The 19,823-nt window shown below is 39.9% G+C and overlaps 1 protein-coding gene across 8 annotated transcripts in view; it reads right to left on the bottom strand.

Annotated features, from left to right (window-relative positions):
- ARHGAP24 (Rho GTPase activating protein 24) overlaps positions 1–19,823 on the bottom strand; it is a 536,453-nt gene that overhangs the window by 189,038 nt on the left and 327,592 nt on the right. For all 8 annotated transcript variants that reach the window (XM_045019052.1, XM_045019055.1, XM_045019054.1 and 5 more), the window contains one exon: positions 13,129–13,216. In XM_045019052.1, the coding sequence (XP_044874987.1) occupies positions 13,129–13,216 (88 nt within the window). The remainder of the gene's footprint in view (positions 1–13,128; positions 13,217–19,823) is intronic.

Genomic DNA, 19,823 nt, shown 5'->3' with positions numbered 1-19,823 from the left:
TGGGCTAACTGAGCTCTCTGACTGCTGTTAACCCTGCACAAGACAAAACACAGCATTGCCAGTATAAGCTGTGTCCATGGTAGGAGTGCTTTACTGGTATTGTTATATTGCCAAGGTGCTCCTAGTGTAGACCTAGCCTTAGGTTTGTTAATGTGCTACCCCAGCTCCATAATGTGACTCTAGCAAAATTCCTGCTTGGGCTTTTAAAGGTGCAGCAGTCATTCTCCTCAGAAGTCTTGTACAGCATCCAGCCTTCAGATACTACAGCAAGTATGCCATAGAAAAGACTATGAAGGAGCTGAACATATAAATGAATAGTGATAGTATTTACTTCTCCATTTAAAAAAAAAGAGATCTGATTGTGGGTGTGACAGGAATATTCAAACGGTGGGGAAAAAAATAGAAATAGTAGTCATCTGCTTCTAAAATAATTGGCAGAGAATTATAAAATTAACATTTTGACCTTAGCTGTAGGTAACGGGATGAGTACCAGCAAAAAGCATTAAAGAAGATACAGTTATAGGAAACTTTAAAGCAACTGTGCAGTACTCTATCCTGTGCAATGTTCTGTCATTTGGAAAAGCTGACTGAGAAGTACAAAGAATTATTTCAAAAGAAAGTACGAGAAAGCTATGAACATTCAGAGTTTATTGGTTTATTTTTCACATCTATTTAAATTAGACTCATAGCCGAGGAATGTTGCTTATTAAACAAACTCTTATTTTTCTAATTTATACAGAACATGTATTTTATATATAAGCCCCATCCCACCCCCATACACACACACAGAATTCAGATATGGTGTAGTTTTATTTATGTAAATTTGGGCATATTATTAGCACATTATTCATAAAAGTTATGCATGTGATCTTAAACAAGAGATGATAAAATTGTGATACCATAGTATTTTATATTCTGAATACGCCATATATGTCACAGGAAAACTATTTTAGGAATGTTTTTAGATTTTTTTTTTTAAGTTATTGGACCTATTTTTGCGCCCTCTCCCTGTAAAGGCAAATGACTTAGTTACCATCAGGGCTCAGGAGCAACTGATATCCCTTAAAAATGAACTAAAATAGCTTGTCTATTTCTAAAACTACATTTTAAAAATCGGATATCTCAGGCCCTCTGTGATAGAAGTGAGTGCCAAGGTTCATCAGAAAGCTGGAATCTCTCAGTACTTTTAAAATCCAGTATCTAACTATGCAGGTTAATAGACTTTAGAGTTGTGACCACTGTATATATAAACACAGCTCTACTAGCCCATGGCTTAATTTTGCCAATCCTGGCACTCAAGCATGTGTGACATTGGAAGGGGGAAATTCCACACTTGGGACAGTAGGAGGAAATATTTCTGGGGCATTTTTAATCACATGGCTCTGATTTATCACATGGCAATCATCTCCACAAATATTCCTAATAGGTAATCTATTGATACGTAGTAATTTCTGGAATACTGCTACCACAATATTTGATTTAACAGAGCACCATCTATCCAAGAAATGCAATGCACTGTACAACAGTATTATCACATCAATTTTTATAGATGAGGAAACCGAAGCACAGAGAATATAAGAGACTTGTACAAGGTCATACAAAGAATCACTGCTAATGCTGGGAAGAAAAGCAGGTTTCCTGAAAGCAGAGCCCTTCCTTAAGTCCTGAACAGCACATAGCTGCAATAAACACAACAAAATGGCTAAACCTGAGGCTCAGAGTACTGATCTGCAGGGATCAGCATCTGGAAATATCATAGACTTTGGTACAAGGGCAACACTGTGTGAACCAGAATTGTAACTACATTGTTTTCTTTTTTAAAATAAACCTTTATTTTCACTTGAACACTGGAGGAGGCAAGCTTAGTATGGGAATCGCAAATATTTACATGTCAAAATGACTTCTGGTCAAGATGGAAGAGAGTTCATTCACACTGAGACCTCGGCTTTAACCTTGTGAGAAACAAGCAGCGGAGTCTGCACTAGCTTCATTTTCTTGGCTCAGTGACCCTACAGGGCTCTGGGAGCGCTGATCTCATTTTAAAAAGTGGCACTTTTGATTTGTTACACCATTTCCTTGGAAGAATTAAACTTACTCTGTGTGTGTGTGTGTGTGTTCGTGCACATAAAACAATAAAAATAAAGAGGTGCTCCATCTCCCAAATAAATAAGACATATTCACTCTGGTAATAAGTTGAACAGCAATGACTAGGAGAGTTGCAGTACAAGAATGGTAGTTGGGGCTTTGATACACAGTAACACTGAGAAAGTTTGCACTGAGATATCTGTATGCAATAAAGCTGGTATCCAGTTAATTAAACAGCCTCCTTGCTCAGTGCACTAGATATCACAGGCACAATTAGTTCACTTGGTAGTATCACCAATGCCCTTGAGGTTTTGCGCTCCTGACAACTAATGAAGAGGCACTGCTGGTTGTCAGCATGTACAGGGGGAGGCATTCATCTTTTTGGCAGCAGCAATTAAATCCACCAGGGTCTCCTGCTTCATACCAGGCTGAGATAGGAATCAGTGTAGGGAATGAGTTAAAACAGCAGCCCATTTTAACACTTCGTCATCAGGTTTCATAGCATGCAGGGAAAGGAGTCGGTAACATGTTAAACATGCTTCAGCATCTGCAGTTATCCCAGGGTAAGGAGAACAGAATATTTGTAGAATGGTAAATGTGGCGAGAGTACAGAAATGCATTTTTGCACATTATATAAAGGTTTTCCTTTTCAACAGAGCAGGGAAAGCTCTGTGTTTGCACAGAAGTGAGATTTCCTGCTTAAGACAAGAGAAGCCAGTTTGCTTATTGACCCACGTTCCCAACACTCCAATAACATTTTGGGTAAGCTACCAACAGACCAGTAGTATGTGTGGATATCATTGCATCTGACATTGCAATTACTCATGAGAAGATTTAGCCAGGGAATTCCAGTCTCTGATTTCTCAGAAGAAGGGGGAGCCTCATGGAAAGAAAACAGCTTTTGTTCCAAACGTCAGAGTTCAGAAACCCTCTCAAAATATCCCCTCTCGGATAAGTCACGCTGAGTTGCAGCAAGCACATTGCAATGTCTCACACATCCTGAAATCAACGGTCCCAGTTTGTGTGTCTCATTTTAGAACCAAACTCTAAGTTCCACCTCATCCTGCTGCTACATGACCTTTAGTATTGCAAATTAATAATGATAGAAGAGAAGAATCATGAAACGGAGGTTTCAGAAAATCTTGATGACTAAAGAAATAAATCTTGCACCTATGTATGTTCTTCAGCTTAACTTTCTTGTATTTTGGGCTTCTTTCCCCAAACACTGAGCTCCATCAATGTAACTTAATAAATAAATTAAAAATCATAATGCTATGAATGGCTATTGCACATTCCATCTGAAGAGCTCCACTTTTTCCTCACACATTAATGAATGAAGCCATTCTGCTCTCCTGTAAAGGTAAGTACTATTGTCCCCATTTTACAGGTTGGCAAATTGTTGAAGAACAGACCAGTTAAAGAATTTTATGTTAGTTGTCAGAGGCCTGAGGGCCACTGAGTGATGCAAAGTGATTCATTTATTCGGTAATAAACATTTTCTATAATCTCAGTTTCATGGCTTTTCTCTTCTGATGGGGATAAAACATTCTCAGATTTGTACAACTAAATTGTGAAGTGTTTTGAGAACTTAGGGTGGAAAAAAAAGCCATAATAGCAGGTGCAAATCTTATTCTATTTGCTCTGTACTGTATCAGGTGCTTGAAAACCCATGGCCAAATTTAGTGAGGACTTCAAAGGAAGCTAAACACTGCTTGTGCCAAGGGGAAAGAGGACCAGTTTCTGTGTCACTATTTAATACCTTTGCTTCACATACAGCAACTGCTTGTCTCCTGCCATTTCAAAACTCATTTATAAATGCAGAAGTGATATTCTACTAAGTACAGATAGCAAAAGGGTCAGTGTGGCATGTACAGAGTTATTAAAACTCACCTCAAGCCATTATGCAGATGGACCCAAGAACCCTAAAACAGACTTAAAAATAGAATGTTTTTTCCATGAAAAAGAGATTTTTAAAAGCAAGACAAAGATAGGGGTTTTTTTTGCTTGTTTGTTTTTTTTTGTTTTTTTTTTAAAACAGAATTCTTAAGAGGAGTGGAAGTATAAAACATCAGTGGGAATAAGACAGTTTAATATCAACTTTTTTTAATACAAAAGAGATTAAGAAGAAAGGCAGTACACTACCTGAAATCCCATCTGGCATTTTCCACCTGAACAAGGAATCTTTAGAAACCTTCACCAACCAGATGGTGTGCAATTTAAAAAAAATAATAAAAGAGAGAGAGAGAAAGTCTAGGGGCACCTCCATCTAATGACTAATGAAAAAAATCATTTTGATAGATTTCAGAGTTCCAAGAATTAATCTTTCACACAATGGTAGAGATTTAATACCAGACCATGGGCTTTGGGGAACTGGTCCATGTACAAAGCCTGCACAAGTTTATAAAGTAAATGTAGCAATCTGATGGAGAGTATTTCACACTGTACTGAGAAAAACCAGCAGAATAGCCTCTTGCAGTAGCAAGGAGAGATTCAGACATGCCTGTAGGAGCAGCTGTCCAATCCTTGGAAAAATAATATAACACTACTTAGCATTTTTATAGCACCTTCCATATCAGTGTTTCAGAGTGCTTCCCAAACATTAATTAATAAAATATTACTACTTCCTCGTAAATTCTAATCTCCCATTTTACAGATGAGGCACTGAACGGGTTAAGTGACTTGCTCAAGGTCACAGTACATCACCGTCAGACCCAAAATTAAAACCCAGGTCTTTAGACCCCTGGTCTTGTGCTCAAATCACTAGACAAGGTTTCCCAAAACATTCTATCGAAGTAGCCCTGTATGCTGCAGCTGTAAGTTGTGCTATTAGGGAACAGTACTGCACTATTTTAAATTCTGTAGCACATCTTACATTTTGGTTTACATCCAATGAACCATTAAGAGAACTAATGTCTGTGTGGGATGATAAACACCATCATCAGAATAAAAATGTTTCCTCAATATGTGCATGGATAGGAGCAGTTTCCTGAAAATGCTCATCCGAACTATAATGGGGATTTGTGTGTTTTTCTTCCACAGTGTGTTTTCTCCCAGAGTGCAGCCCTTAAGGTTTGACAGACTGCTCTTGAAAATACAGAAGTGAACAATCCTTTAGATAATCATCATTCATGCCTTCTACCATCTCCAGTTTTCACTGTGTGTTACGACCCCTGTGTTTACTGATGGATAGCAAGGCAGCCATGGCGCCTTGGGGACAGGAGATTAGCAGAAACCTATGTGCAGGAACAGGAACCTGGGTTGTAGCACTGGATGTAGAGATAAATAAATGTTGGTTCTCAAATATCTCAATTTCATACCAAACAAAATAAAGAAAATGCTGGCCAGTGGAGGCTCATGATTCCCCAGCCCTCCAAGGAAACAAAACGTGTAGGGGGAAGAATGTTGTTAATGAACGGCACACAATTATGATGGAACCAACTTCCCTGGGTGATGCACTTGAGTCTGAATCTCACAACCTTTATCGAGTGCTGCAAGACACATCTATTTCCACCAGCATTTCCCAGACATGCAGTACCAAATGACTCCTCATGTCAACCGTCAGTCACTTATTATTGTAAGGAACTGGCTTAAAAGGAAAAGGGAGGAGAAATCTACCTTTCAGAGGTAATTTTGATGCACTGATAATGTTGTGAAGTGCTCAGATACCTAAGGTGATGTCTGTACTAGAATCACTTTCCTAAAATTTCCAATATCATAATAATGGCACTGGCCCTAATGGAATGAATGGGTAATCCACAAACCTCCTGGTTGTGGTGTTCTGTCCCATCTAGACCACTTAGAGAGAGAGATAAAGTGAGTCTTCTCTACAGCCTTAGCTCATGCGGTAGAGGCTTATGCTTTAAGCTCCAGAGGCCACAGGTTCACTCCCACCTGCCGCTGACCGGGGTCTGTTGGTGTTACAAACGCAACACTGGGCACAGCTTTTTAACAGCCATGTAGTCCAGAGTGGGATTTTTAAAATGCCAGCAGCTTCTCTACACTAGTGCTTCTGTTGTGGCTATCACTAGGAGGAGTTACACCATGGTAGCGATGCAGAGGAAATGTTAGGGAACAAATATAGTTCAGCCATGAGTTTAAGGCAGGTTGTGAAACAATGTTTGAAAAATGCTTTCAGGTCCTTGAATGAAAGGTGGTATAGAAGTGCTATGTAGTTAGTAGTAATATTACTAAAAGGGGTTGCAGTTTCAGACAGTCCTTATTATGGTTCACTTTCATTCAAATGATTTTGACATCACAGTTTCTTGTATACTAGCAAACTACAAAATCAAATACACCGGACTATGGTATGATGCTATCATTAAGTGATTCCTGAAGGAGAGAAAAGTTGATTATAAAGGTGAAAACTATATACCGGTACATTTCAGTTTAAACACAGTTTTAATAAAATATTAAGACCTAAGCTTTGAACAAGTAATCTTAGGGGTGTTAATTTGTCCAATGGAATTTCACATGCATTTGGTCCTGCATTCATATTTTCTCAGACAAAGTTCCCATTGACTTCAGTAGGACATCTACCTGGATAAGGACAGAGTAAAAACTGTGAAAGCTGTACAGAGACCTAAGGAGTTGGTCTATTATTTGCATTTACAGTACTGGACTTGTACCTTAAAGGTCCGGGGGGATGAGGGAATCATAAAGGAGCCATACAACTCACATTTTTGATGAATATAGTTCTTTAAATAAGTTCTCCTTCAGCTGTGCCTCCTCAGGAAACATGCAAATAATATCATACGTTCTCCATAGGGGCACAAGTAACACATGAGTGGAATGCCTTCTCATAGTGAAATGCTAGAAAAGTGGTGAGCTGGCTTCCCAACACTTAGGCCAAACTGTGTAATCATTTAGTGCTGCCATAAGGCAGGACCACCAGTTGCAAGATGAGGTTAACATAAATAACTGGGGACAGCGAGGGACGAATAGTAGGCATTTCAAGTGATGGATACAAGACCATGATTCAGTGAATAACGAGGGAAGCACCACTCCTCCAAGACTATTTCCTTACCCTAACCAACATCAGCTCTTATTTGAGAGGCAGTGTGTCCTGGTGGGTAGAGCACTGGACTGGGACTCAAGACCTCAGTTCTATTTCCGGCTGTGCTGCTAGCCTGCTGCGTGACTTTGGGCAAGTTACTTCACCTCTCAGGTTCCCCATCTGTAATAGGAAGCTAACGATACCTCCTTTGTACAGCACTTTGAAATCTACTGATGAAAAGCATGATAGAAGAACTGAATGTTTTATTATTTTAAAAAAACTTTAGCGCTAACAAGATACATAATGAAAATGAACAAACTCAGTTATGTGACTTTCATCTGACTTCTCCGACTCCTTGGTCTGTATTACGTCTAATTTAAGGTCTGATCCTGCAAACACTTATTACCAAGCAAAAACCTACTCGAGGTAGTAGGCACTAAGCACTTTTTGTGACAAAAACTTTTATTCTGATATCTCTACGAAGTGACATGTTCACACCTATGGTTGTGTGTGTGTGTGTGTGTGTGTGTGTGTGTATATATATATATATATATATAAACAGTAAATCAAAATAAATGCCTTAAAGTAGATGTTCAAAGTACTGCAATCCAAAACACAAAACCTTACATAAATCATCACAACAGATCTGGCATCTTGTATTTTTTATGAGTCTAGCTATTTCAGTTCAATCCAAGAACTTACATTTTAATTTAATGCCTATTTGGGAACCATAACTGACAGCAAAACCCCAAAGAAGAGCTCTGTGTAACCTTGAAAGCTTGTCTCTCTCACCAACAGACGTTAGTCCAATAAAAGATATTACCTCATGCACCTGGTCTCTCTAATATCCTGAAACTGACATGGCTACAAGAACACTGCATACAGAAGTACCCAATGTTATTCTGAGGGTGAAAGGGACTGCAAAAAGGCTCAGAGAACTTTTCTATGATACAGGCGTCCAACTGACTCCTGAGTAGAAAGGATCAGCACTTAAGCGGCTCATGGACCTTGTACAAGTCTCTCAGAGGACAATTTCACACTTTGGGTTTAAAAACATGCCAACACATGAAGTATGAACAGAATGTTTTTAAATGCAAATGGAATGAATATCTATTTTAATGACAGCGTCAGGCACAAGACATTCTCCACAAATGCATTTCTTTCATTCACCTTCAGACATCGTCATGTTCTGAGAATTATAATTTCATATGATCACCCAACTCCCACTTGCATTCCCAAAATTGTTCGCATGTATTAACACACACACAAGCTTTAGTTCTGCCCACAGATCTGGTAGACAAAAAGAAGATTGTCACTGCTGTCTTGGTATTAATAAATAAAATTACTTGAATTTGTAATGCACATGGAAAGGGAATAACATCAAGCTAACACTGCGAATTTCAGTGCTGTATCATGTAACACAATGTTCAGTAAAATAATAAAAAAAAATCAGTCTATCCAACTAGATATTTTTGCTATGAAGCTATTTTCATGTAAGAAAGTTATCGGGAGGAAAACACGGGCTTGACTACAATATATTTTTCCTCTGTTATACCCCATGAGTTCTATTCTTTTTCCAGCCTGCTACAAAACTGGCTTTATTATGAGTCACATAGCCCTGGTCTACACACAGCCCCTGGTTCGAACTAGGGTACGCGAATTCAGCTACGTGAATAACGTAGCTGAATTCGAACTACCCTAGTTCGAATGACTTACCGTCCAGACGCCGCGGAAGCGAACTCCGCGGCTCCAAGGTCGACTCCGGCAACTCCTCCTGCCGCGGTGGAGTACCGGAGTCGACCATGGCGCTTCCGGAGTTCGAACTATCGCGTCTAGATCAGACGCGATAGTTTGAACTCCGAGAAGTCGAACTCGCCGCGTCGACCCGGCGGGTAAGTATAGATGTGGCCTAAGAGGATGGAGTCAACAAATAGCTCAGTTTCAGAACACTGGATGCTGAGAATTGTCAGTGAATGCTCTCTCTAAGCAGTGGTTCTGACTGAACAGCAGTAATAAATGTTAACTCTGTTTGCTTATTGCCCCTCAGATGATATTTCTAAAAACTCTACAATCTTTTCAGATTGTGTGTTTCACTTTCAAAGTTGCCTACTATTCCTTTTAATCCTGATTTTAATTTGGGCTCTAAAAGACCAAATACATGGTACAAAATGTGCGGGTTCAACTTCTAGAAGGCAATATTTTAGGATTTGCATCAGAAATAGCGCTGAAGTGTGGAGTAACTGCAACTGCATATTTATTGAAGGAAAAGAGCAGTATACTAAGGCCACTGGAACACTATAATACAAATTATAGTGGTCATCACTAAGGTCAGTAATAATCCACAGCAATCATACAATGGTATCTGAAGCACCATAGTTTTTCCCCCTACTTGGAACAGGAAATAACTGTGGCAACTATGTGGAGTCTATTGGCCAATTTCAACTTTTTAGTGGCAACCATTGTATGTTATCAAGGAAAACCTATCATCGTGTAGTATGAGTGACTCCTATAATTGAACAGGGGCAACTTGAAAGTTTATAATTAATCAAACACATTAAAATTAGATGATACAGGTATATGGGGGTGGGGAAGCAACGGGCAGTGTTAATTAAAGACAATCTTGAACAATTGATTTTTCTCCTCACGTACGGTTTCTGTTTTAAGGTTTTGGTTTTGTCTCCATTTCTGATGCTGCACAAACCTATAAAAATAATATTTAAACTGCTGAAGATTTCAGTTCAGTTAGTAATTTTTCAATCCTGAAATCTGATTATGAAGCCTAAAAATAATTATAAGATATATTAATAGTGTCACTTGTATACCTGGTTAATATGAATGTAATTTTTCTATGCACATTTTAAGTTTGATCTCAGAGCACAAACAGGACGTTAAGTAAAAAAAATCTCTGTCTACAGAGTCACTGATATGAGCATGTGGCTACTTGATATGTGCAAATATCGGTAGAATAATTACCCCATTTCCTTTTTCAGTTTTAGTCAAATGTGATGAAGTAGGAAACATTTTTCAAATGCTGTATGTCAGATGGCATTACCATATGTATATTCACTTCACTCATTGGACATCATAAAGATTATGAAACTCAATATTTTCTATACTTGTTGTTTGTCTTGTAGCTTCTATACATAAACATCAACAGCAAAATGTCCTAATTTGGTTATCCAATCCCATACTTAGCCAGCTAAAAAAACTGCCTGATTTTCCAAGAGGATGCGCATTTACAGCTTCCATTGAAGGCACCCAAGTTTGGCCCAGCTGCTTTTTGTTTTCTTAGCTGTAGAAAAAGATAGTACAATGAAATTGTACTTTGAGAACTCACACGACAGATTGCTTTCTATGTTAGCACTGCCTGTTAGTTATGTGATGGCAGGCATTCTGATTACGAGCTACATTGCTCAGAGCTTTGTAACGCAGCCATGAAAGTTCATTCTAAGCTGAAACTTGGCATGTAAGATCTCAGCCTGGAAGTAAATAATTTATTTGCCAATGTTTCTGAAATCAGCAAGGAATTTTCAAACCATAGGAGAGGAACATTTTTTTAAATTGTTAGCTAAAACATTGTGGTGCTCTGATAACAAACTCAGGATGAAACATGACATTTTTGTAGGCTGTCTATAATACAAATAATAAAATAAAATAATAATAATAATAATAATAATACGAAACTATTAAGTGACTGCATTGCTGTGGGTTTTTTAGAGGAAAAAGAGCCAGATCGGTACCTGTTTCATTAAAAGTAGTCAGTGTTACAGAGCCCAAATCAGCAAAGGAATCATCTCTAATACTAATTCAAAGCCTTCACATTTGGAACATGGTTCCATAGTGCAAATTCTATAGAGCAAAAAGCCAAACAATAAACAAGAACAAGAAAGTTTAATAGGGAGAACTAGATACAGGTTTGTTGCAGTTATTTTCCCTTAGGGAAACTAATAAAAAATTGCATCTGACTAACCTTTCCGCAGTTCAGCTGCGTCAATTAACATTAGTCATAGATTCCTTCACTGGCCAGCTGAGCAGTGGCCTACAGCTGTCCCTACTGTTTTACAAAAGTGTTTTTGAGCCTACAGTTCCTTACATTTCAAATGTGGGGAAGAAAACATCCCACTGCCTTTGTGCCAAAGCTACATCAGACACCAAAAAGGCCCTAGAGCCAGAGTGTGTTAATGGGCAGATTTAAGTGTCATAGGAGTCACAACATTCAGAGCACTAGCTTCAGCAAAGCCTCTTTACCAAGTTGTGTATACATGGTGTGATGGCAAGGGAGGCATCAGAGCCAGGGTAGGTTGTGGATAACCTGATTTAGCACTTCCTCTCGACAGCATCTTCCAGTGGAGCTTGCAGTGGGAATTAAAGCTGCTTCCCTCCAGCAGAAACTTCAGGGAGGACATACAGCAACAATAATAAATTACTTCTCATCATCTCCTCCTCACGTGCTACTTACTTGTCCCCTCCTTGCACCATTGCTGTAGTATGAGTGCTTCCATGTATTTTAAAATAGCAACCATCACTACCATCACTTTCAACCTATCTTTCCCGGTCACCCTTGCCAGCCTGTAGAAAAAGATTCTTCATTTATAATAGAACTCATTGAAAAAAAGATGACAGTTTTCAGGAGAAAGTTTTTCCCTTAAATTTGCAGTTTTTCAATTAAAATTAGATTTTTGGGGCTTTTGAAATCTATCTTCAGTAATTTTTCCTTAAACAGAGACTTTTGAGGGTTTTGTTTTCCTGTTTTACCAAAAAAAAAAATTAAAACTGTCCTTTATAATGTTTGGTTCATTTTTCAATGAATAATTGTTTATCAGTTGAAGCTGGTAAAAAAAAAAGTCTAATGTTTTATGTTAGTTTTCTAGTAGATCTTTTAGTAGATGTTAGTTTTCTAGTAGATCTTTTAGAAAAAAAAATCCAATCTTGATTTAAAAATCATCAGTAATGAAGAGTCCACCAGCACCCTTGGTAAATTGTTCCAGTGATTAATTGCTCTCACTGTTAAAAATTATTATTTTCTTCTGAATTTATCTAGTTTCAGCTTCCAGCCATTGGATAGCGTTAGATTGAAAAGCCCATTATTAAATATGTATTCCCCATGTAAATACTTATAGGCTGTAATCAAGTCACCCCTTAACCTTATCTGTGTTAAAGCTAAATTGATTGAACTCTTTGAGTCTACCAAGATGAGTTATGGCCTGAGCTGCTTCTGTGCTAAAAGACTTTCAATTTTTGCATGTTCTGTTCCATCCGGCATTCTGGGGCACATTAAACTCAGGCATCATAAGAATTCAAAGTGAAGGTACTTGAGCTTAGTTCAGATGCATTTATATCCCACAACAACAACAACTTTTTTTTTTTTTAAGTGTGGAGGGGGAGTGAGTTGGAAGCCATGGAGAGGGATAACAGAGGGAAAATGGCAAGTTGCATCTAGTAAATAGCAAGATGACTAGGGTTTGGGAAGGCAGAAAGGCCAGCCAGCTCATAGGTGGGGTGAACAGTAGCACTCAATGACCAGGGAGGTGCTCCTTTACCAAACCACCCTCAACTTTTTTTAAAAGGGCCAGAACAGTTTCAAAATAATGGTCCTTAATTGTGTAAGAGCAGGTTCATGCATCCCTAGTCACAATGAAGGATCCTTAATACTGTTAGCCATGCTAGCATACGGCACTACACCAAACCGGCTGTTAAATCATTTTGCATTTATGGTACCACAGAATGCTCTACCTCACTTAGTAACATTCAATGTCACAAAAGCATTGCCAAATATGCTTATCCTTCCAGCAGTCCATTTCACACAGTGCCCAGAGCCTGACTGCAGAACAATTGTACTGTATATTGACAAAGAAGAAATCATGATTTTCCTTCGCAGCCCAGGGGTGAATGAATATATGAAAGACTACATCATTAGCAAAATTAACCAATTTTTCTCTTACATAGAAACATTAATCATCTTCTGCCTCTGTTAAGGCTGAATAAAACCGGTCATTAGTCAATAGGAACAAAATTTTCAAGACATTTTCATGGGGAATAGAATATCGTACCTGGAATAACTTCAAAGAGGAACTTCCCTGGGCTTTCTTCATTGCCAGGATGCTCAATTACTCTGTTTCCAGGCAGGAAAATGGCACCCTAAAAATCAACAAACAGGATCAGAACTGTTGTCTTGCTCTTACAATATTCTTGATTTTTCTCTCAAACTTTGGTATATGAAAATTGTTAAAGAAGGCATCAGTAAATGTCTGGGAACCTGGCTAGGTATGGGGAGGGGTCAGCCAAGCTAACTGCTGGTGCCTCCTTGTGATGGATGTTCAGTGCAGGTACTCCCATAGGGAATGGATACAGTGATCAGATAAAATGGATTGGTACAGGATTAAAAGGAGCCATTCTTTAAAGGACCCGAGAAAGGGGGTTAGGGGTTCCCATGACTGGTACAGCGAGGAGTTAAACCTCCCTTCCTTTGTGGGCTCCCCTTTAGCCCTGGCATGGGATGGGGGGGGATGTGGCTGGGTCCCAGCAGTGGGTTGGCTGAGACCAGGATCATAGAATCATAGAATCATAGAACTTAAGATCAGAAGGGACCATTATGATCATCTAGTCTGACCTCCCACAAGATGCAGGCCACAAAAGCTGACCCACCCACTCCTGAAATAATTCTCTCCCTTGACTCAGTTGTTGAAGTCCCCAAATCCTGATTTAAAGACTTCAAGTAGCAGATAATCCTCCAGCAAGCGACCCCTGCCCCATGCTGCGGAGGAAGGCGAAAAACCTCCAGGGCCCCTGCCAATCTACCCTGGAGGAAAATTCCTTCCCGACCCCAAATATGGCGATCAGCTGAACCCCGAGCATGCGGGCAAGACTCTCCAGCCAGACACTCAGGAAAAAGACTTTCAATATCCCAACATTGACCCTCGGTACTAATTACCAGTGGTCGCACGTTATTGACCTATTGACTAAATCACGTTATCCTATCAAACCATTCCCTCCATAAACTTATCAAGCTTAATCTTAAAGCCAGAGAGGTCCTGCGCCCCCACTGTTTCCCTCGGTAGGCTGTTCCAGAATTTCACTCCCCTGATGGTTAGAAACCTTCGTCTAATTTCAAACCTAAGCTTGAAGGATGGGGAAGGTAGCAGCCCCAAGTATATGGAAAGGGGAATGGAACTACCAGCACTGTACCGTTTATCTGCCACTGTACCGTTTATCTGCCACATACTCCCAGATATTTAAGAATAAAGTTGTGACCTAATTAAAACTGCAATTGGGGCTTCTTCCAGCATGACCAAACAATTATACGAACATAGAAACTTCAGCCAGCTGAACCATGAACAACCGCCTGAACTGAACTCAATATATAAAGCCCTGGATTCTCCATGGTAATCTGAAACTGAACTCTGCAGGATCTCTGGATTCTGCAACACTCTGGTATTGCAGTTTGGAGATTTTGCAGCATATTTAAATTAAAATCTGGATTTAAATAAATATTTTAATATGAACAAATGTGATTTCTCCTGTGATTTCTCTTATATGAAATTCAAAATCACTTTCTAATGTTCCCATATTTTCTGTTTTTAATACACTGGCAGTTTTTGGATTGACAACCCATAACTGCATCATAGGGGGTCGTTGGAAGTTTAGGCAGCTGTGCAAGGGACAATTAGGCATAAGGCACATGGGAAGGTCTGAGAGGCAGTTGTAGATTGTGAGATAATCTCAATAGTTAGATGTTACTTCTAAAATCATCAGAATAATTAACAATGTTGAATTTAAATTTATCAATAGAGATAAGATCCCATGCAGATGAATGGGAAAGTTCATGCTTCTTAGAGCTATTGCGTCACTTTCTGCAAACACAGCAGGACAACACTGTATTAATTACACACGCTTCACATTCTTAAATTGATCTTCATAACCATTAGAGCTAGAAACATTTAAAAAAAATGAAAGAAAACTTTGATTCTAGAGCACAATTCTGTAACAAGTGGTGGGAAAGGATTGGGTTTCACAGCACTTTCTGCAGGTACATTTCTCTGCTCTCCACCTCCCTCTTCCATCCTGATCAATAACTAATCACTCTCTTCTTGTTCCTCCCCTTTCTGGGGAATCCTTTGCATCCTGTCTTCACAGCCAGTCTTCCCATCCTGGCCACTTCAGCTGCATAATGGGGACAATCTCTGTGACATATGCTGAAAATCTTTATTACATAATTAATACCCTTCAGGTAGTGTCTGGGATTTTAAACTAAATATTCAACCCAAAAAGGTTATCAAAATCAGTCTCCTGTTTACCTTGATATCACAATATTAAAAACAGTTTGTGAAACCATCATTGAGATCTTTTCCCTTGACACCTATATCTGACAGATACATCATTCCTTCCTATGAGACTTCTTTTTTTCATTTTCATATGGTGTCATATCCTCCCAAGCTTCCAGGCAAGTCACAATTAAACTATGATGAGTCGGACATCAGGGGTAAATTTTCAGAGCAGTATGAAGAGAATTAGATGAATAATCTCCATTAATGGGAGATACATGCCTAATTCCCAATACTCTACAATTGCTACAGCAGGGTATGGCCGTATCCTCAAAGTAGATGAGAGGTGACTTATGTAATTCACACATCTAAATAATTGGAGTCCATTTTCCATTGTTCACAACTGAAGAAAACAACTGAGAATCACTGTGACTGTCATGAAGTCAACTGCATGATTATATTATATACACATGCACACACACTGCAGAGACTACAATTTAACATCTGGGGTGAGACGGATAGAGTAGAGCCAGGAAATACATAATTAGCAAAGATTCTCTCTCTAACATAATTGTGACTCTAACAAAGGGAACATAAGGAAATCATCTCAAATTAACAGCCATCCTGCTGTTTTTAGATCACTTGCACGCTGCATACCTTCACTAAGCGTGTGGGCTGAAAATCCTTATGGAATTTTGACTGGAATAACGGAGTGCAAGTTTCTGCAGGACCCATGGCCACTCAGAGTTTTCCATTCATTATCATACCACACACCATAGCCATGCAGGCCTTCACCGATTCAAGATGGACTCAAGTCCTTCTGCTCCAAGAGCCTGATCATGCAAGGTATTGAACTCTCTCAGCTCTCAATGAAGACAGTGGGAGATGAGTGAGCTCAGCACCTGACAGGACTGTACTCAGCACCTCATCAAATTGAGCTCTAGAAGCACAAGCCTTTAATACACGATGCAAAGACTTTTTCAGCTGTAGTGGCACATTAGGATCAATCACATGAGCAGACCTAAATTTTTATTTAATAGGGACAGCGGTACACATACTTATTAGCCAGTGCATTATAAACAACAACAGTCCTAGTTGTAACAATTATTGCTTGACAGCAAATACTTTACTGTAATTAAGGTTACACTAGTAGTCTGTCCCTTATCTCATTCACGCTACTCCTATACTGAGGTAACTGTATTTACATGGAATAAGTCTCAGGTGATCTGGGTTCAGTTCCTGGCTCAGCTACAGACTTCCTGTGTGGCACCGGGTAAATCACTTAATCTACCTTGTGTAGTAATATTTAATCTTAATACAAATCACTTACTACTACTTGTGTAATAATACTTCCTTTCTCCCACCTGTTGCCTGTCTTGTCTATTTAGATTATAAACTCTTCAAGGCTAGGATTGAGGAACTGGACAAACACGTTATAGCCAATCTCATTCGGCATCTCTTAGCACTACTGGAACACAAACGACAATAAAGGTCCATGTAACTGGAAGGTTGGAGCAAATTCTGTTCCTTGTTATGCTAGGATGAAAGAAATATAGCTCTTTGGCATATGAGTATCTAAAAAAATGATTCAACATTGCAATCTGAAACTTTCCACATGGCAAGTCCTTACCGTCTCTCAATCTATCTTTGAATTGGCTTGGAAAATAATTTGTTGGTAGTTCTTTTTGCTCAGAGATTTGGCAGCTCTTTCATGGCTTCATTACCCCTCCCCATCTGTCCATTTCCCTAACCACATTTTAAAGATCAATCTAGTTATGCTTCTGGCAATTTTAATATTTATAGCAAAAGTCAAACTTTTCTTGAGCTGCCCTGGATTGTTACCTAATCTTTGTTCTAAGGGCTGGCTATTAATGCTGAACATATTTGAACTCCAGTCTATCTCTAAAGTTCCTCACAGAGCCCTACAAATGGTGTAGGGCAGGGGCGGGCAAACTTTTTGGCCTGAGGGCCGCATTGGGTTTCATAAACTGCACGGAGGGCCGGTTAGGGGAAGGGGTCATGGCCCGGCTCCCACCTCCTATCTGCCTCCCCCCGGACTCATACCCCATCCAACCCCCTCATTCCCTGACATCCCCCCTGGGACCCCTGCCCCATCCACACACCCCTGCTCCCTGTCCCCTGACCGTCCCCGGACCTCTGCTGCCCCATCCAACCCCTCCTCTCATTTCTGATGCCCCCCCCAGGACCCCTGCCCCCATTCAACCCCCTGTTCCCCCCCCCGACTGCCACGACCACCATCCACACCCCTGACCAGCACCCAAACTCCCCTGCCCTCTATCCAACTCCCCCACTCCCTGTCCCCTTACTGCACTGTCTGGAGCACCGATGGCTGGCGGCACAACCATGCCACCTGACTGAAGCCAGGCCACACCACTGCTGCTGCTGCCACCACGCAGCTCAGAGCACCGGGTCAGGCTGGGCTCTGCAGCTGCGCTGCCCCAGGAGCTCATAGCCCCGTCGCCCAGAGCATTGCGCCAGCAGTAGAGCGAACTGAGGCTGTGGGGGAGGGGCGACAGCAGGGGAGGGGCCGGGGGCTAGCCTCTCAGGCCAGGAGCTCAGGGGCAGGGCAGAATGGTCCTGCGGGCTGGATGTGGCCCGCGGGCCATAGTTTGCCCACCTCTGGGGTAGGGACATTTGATGGTCTTCACAATCTACACTAGATTTTTGCTTTCTAAATTAACCATGTAAATCCTTCATTCAGATTACATTATGCTCCTATTGACTGGTAATGCTCATAATTGTTTCCTAGGCCTCCAAAACGTGCAGGAAGTGCCACCCACCAAAGGATTAATTTTAAAAAGCTATTTTCTTTGCAGTTGCATGGAAACAGCATGCTCAAGTGGTAGTTCCAGGTTAATTTTTTGAAGGGGGCAATCGAGTATTTATTCGGTCATCTGAGCATGTAGATGCTAAACTACTTTTGTCCATGCATGTTTTAGGGCCTGAAAAATGCACGTGCAGGTGTTTGTTTACATAAAGCTGTATGTTCACTAAAGAAGGCCAAGTTGCAGCTTGCTTGAAAAAACATCTTTTTTTGTGTACACATATATATTTAGTCCTCTAAAACTCACTTTAGGACATATTTCCTTCTTTGATTTGAACATTCTGTCCTGCCCTTACTTTCACTCCAATCACCACCTTTTATTCCCCCCCTCTAGTCTTTTTATTATTACTCTCAACACATTTCTTTGAAGTGTCACTGTTATGATTTATTTTTAGCCCAAGTCTAGGAACTTGGCCAACCATAACCACATATTTGAGCTTCTCTTCTTCCAGGAATATCCCGGTACAGTGGGGTGGTATATGTGTGAATGTGCGTGCTCACAGAAATTACTCTCACTAGGTAAATCTTTCTGCTTCATTTTTCCTACTCCTTTCCTTTTCCTGCTCTATTGTTGTTTAACTATATATTCCTTTTAGTTTTATAAATTCACTATTCATTTTTAAAACATTGTAAATTTTTACTTTTTATCTCTGTTGAATTCAAGTACAAATAGTAGTGGAAAATAGAAGGCATATCTCTAACCAAGCTCCACACCATAGTATCAGTGCACCCTGCATCTCCATAGCCATAGAAATTAAGCCACTAGAAAAAAAACCAACACTAATAAGCCACAGTTATCACAACCGAGATGGCCCATGACATGCCAATGACTAGTTGAAATCAGTGTTTTCAGTTATTTAAAAACAAGACAAAAGTTAGCAGTGATACAGTGTGGTAACATCCGCAATGAGGAGTGTGTCATTTTCACAACAGAAGACAGGGAATCTGACAATGTTCCTGTGAAGGCAAGGATAACGACAGACAGAAGGGTCTGGAAGCTTGTCAGAGAAATCAGAAAAAAAGAAAAAAGAAAGAGTATGTTGCCCCAAAACTGTTTCCAAAAGGAGCTGCAGCGTAAGTCTGACTCTAGATTGACTTGTTAGCCTACGATTCTCTGCCTGTGGGGCACCACATCACAGGAGACTAAAGAAAAGGCTGTTTAACTGTTCATCTTATTGAACCACAGATCACCATATTATGTTAAACAAAAAACACTTGCTTTAGTTGGATCCATGAAAGATTAAAGGAACTGATTTATGGAAAGGAGTTTATCCTCACACCTGCTAACTTACTTCATTACCGAATTTATTCACCTAGATTTCGGATACCTTTATCCATACAGAGCAATACCTTAGTCTACAAGAAGACCCATTTCAGTTGATGGAACAAAACCGCAGAGCAATACTCAGCATGAGTAAGTATACCAGAATTTAAGTCTTAAAAAAAACTTCTAGGAGCAGAACTCATCACCTTTTACAACATCTAATTCCCCCCCTTTTCATCTAAATAAATGTATATAGCATGTCTAATCTTGCAGGTCTTACTCAGTCCTTGTTCAGGCAAAATTCCAATGGGAGGTTTTCTTCAAACCTCTGTCATTTTTTCAATTGCCTTCTTCCTATATCTCTGAAAGATTCTG

This window comes from Mauremys mutica, chromosome 5 (genome assembly GCF_020497125.1).
Source record: "Mauremys mutica isolate MM-2020 ecotype Southern chromosome 5, ASM2049712v1, whole genome shotgun sequence".
Taxonomy (NCBI): Eukaryota; Metazoa; Chordata; order Testudines; family Geoemydidae; genus Mauremys; species Mauremys mutica.
The sequence above is the reverse complement of the archived record's forward strand: the minus strand, read 5'-3'. Positions and strand labels throughout refer to the sequence as shown.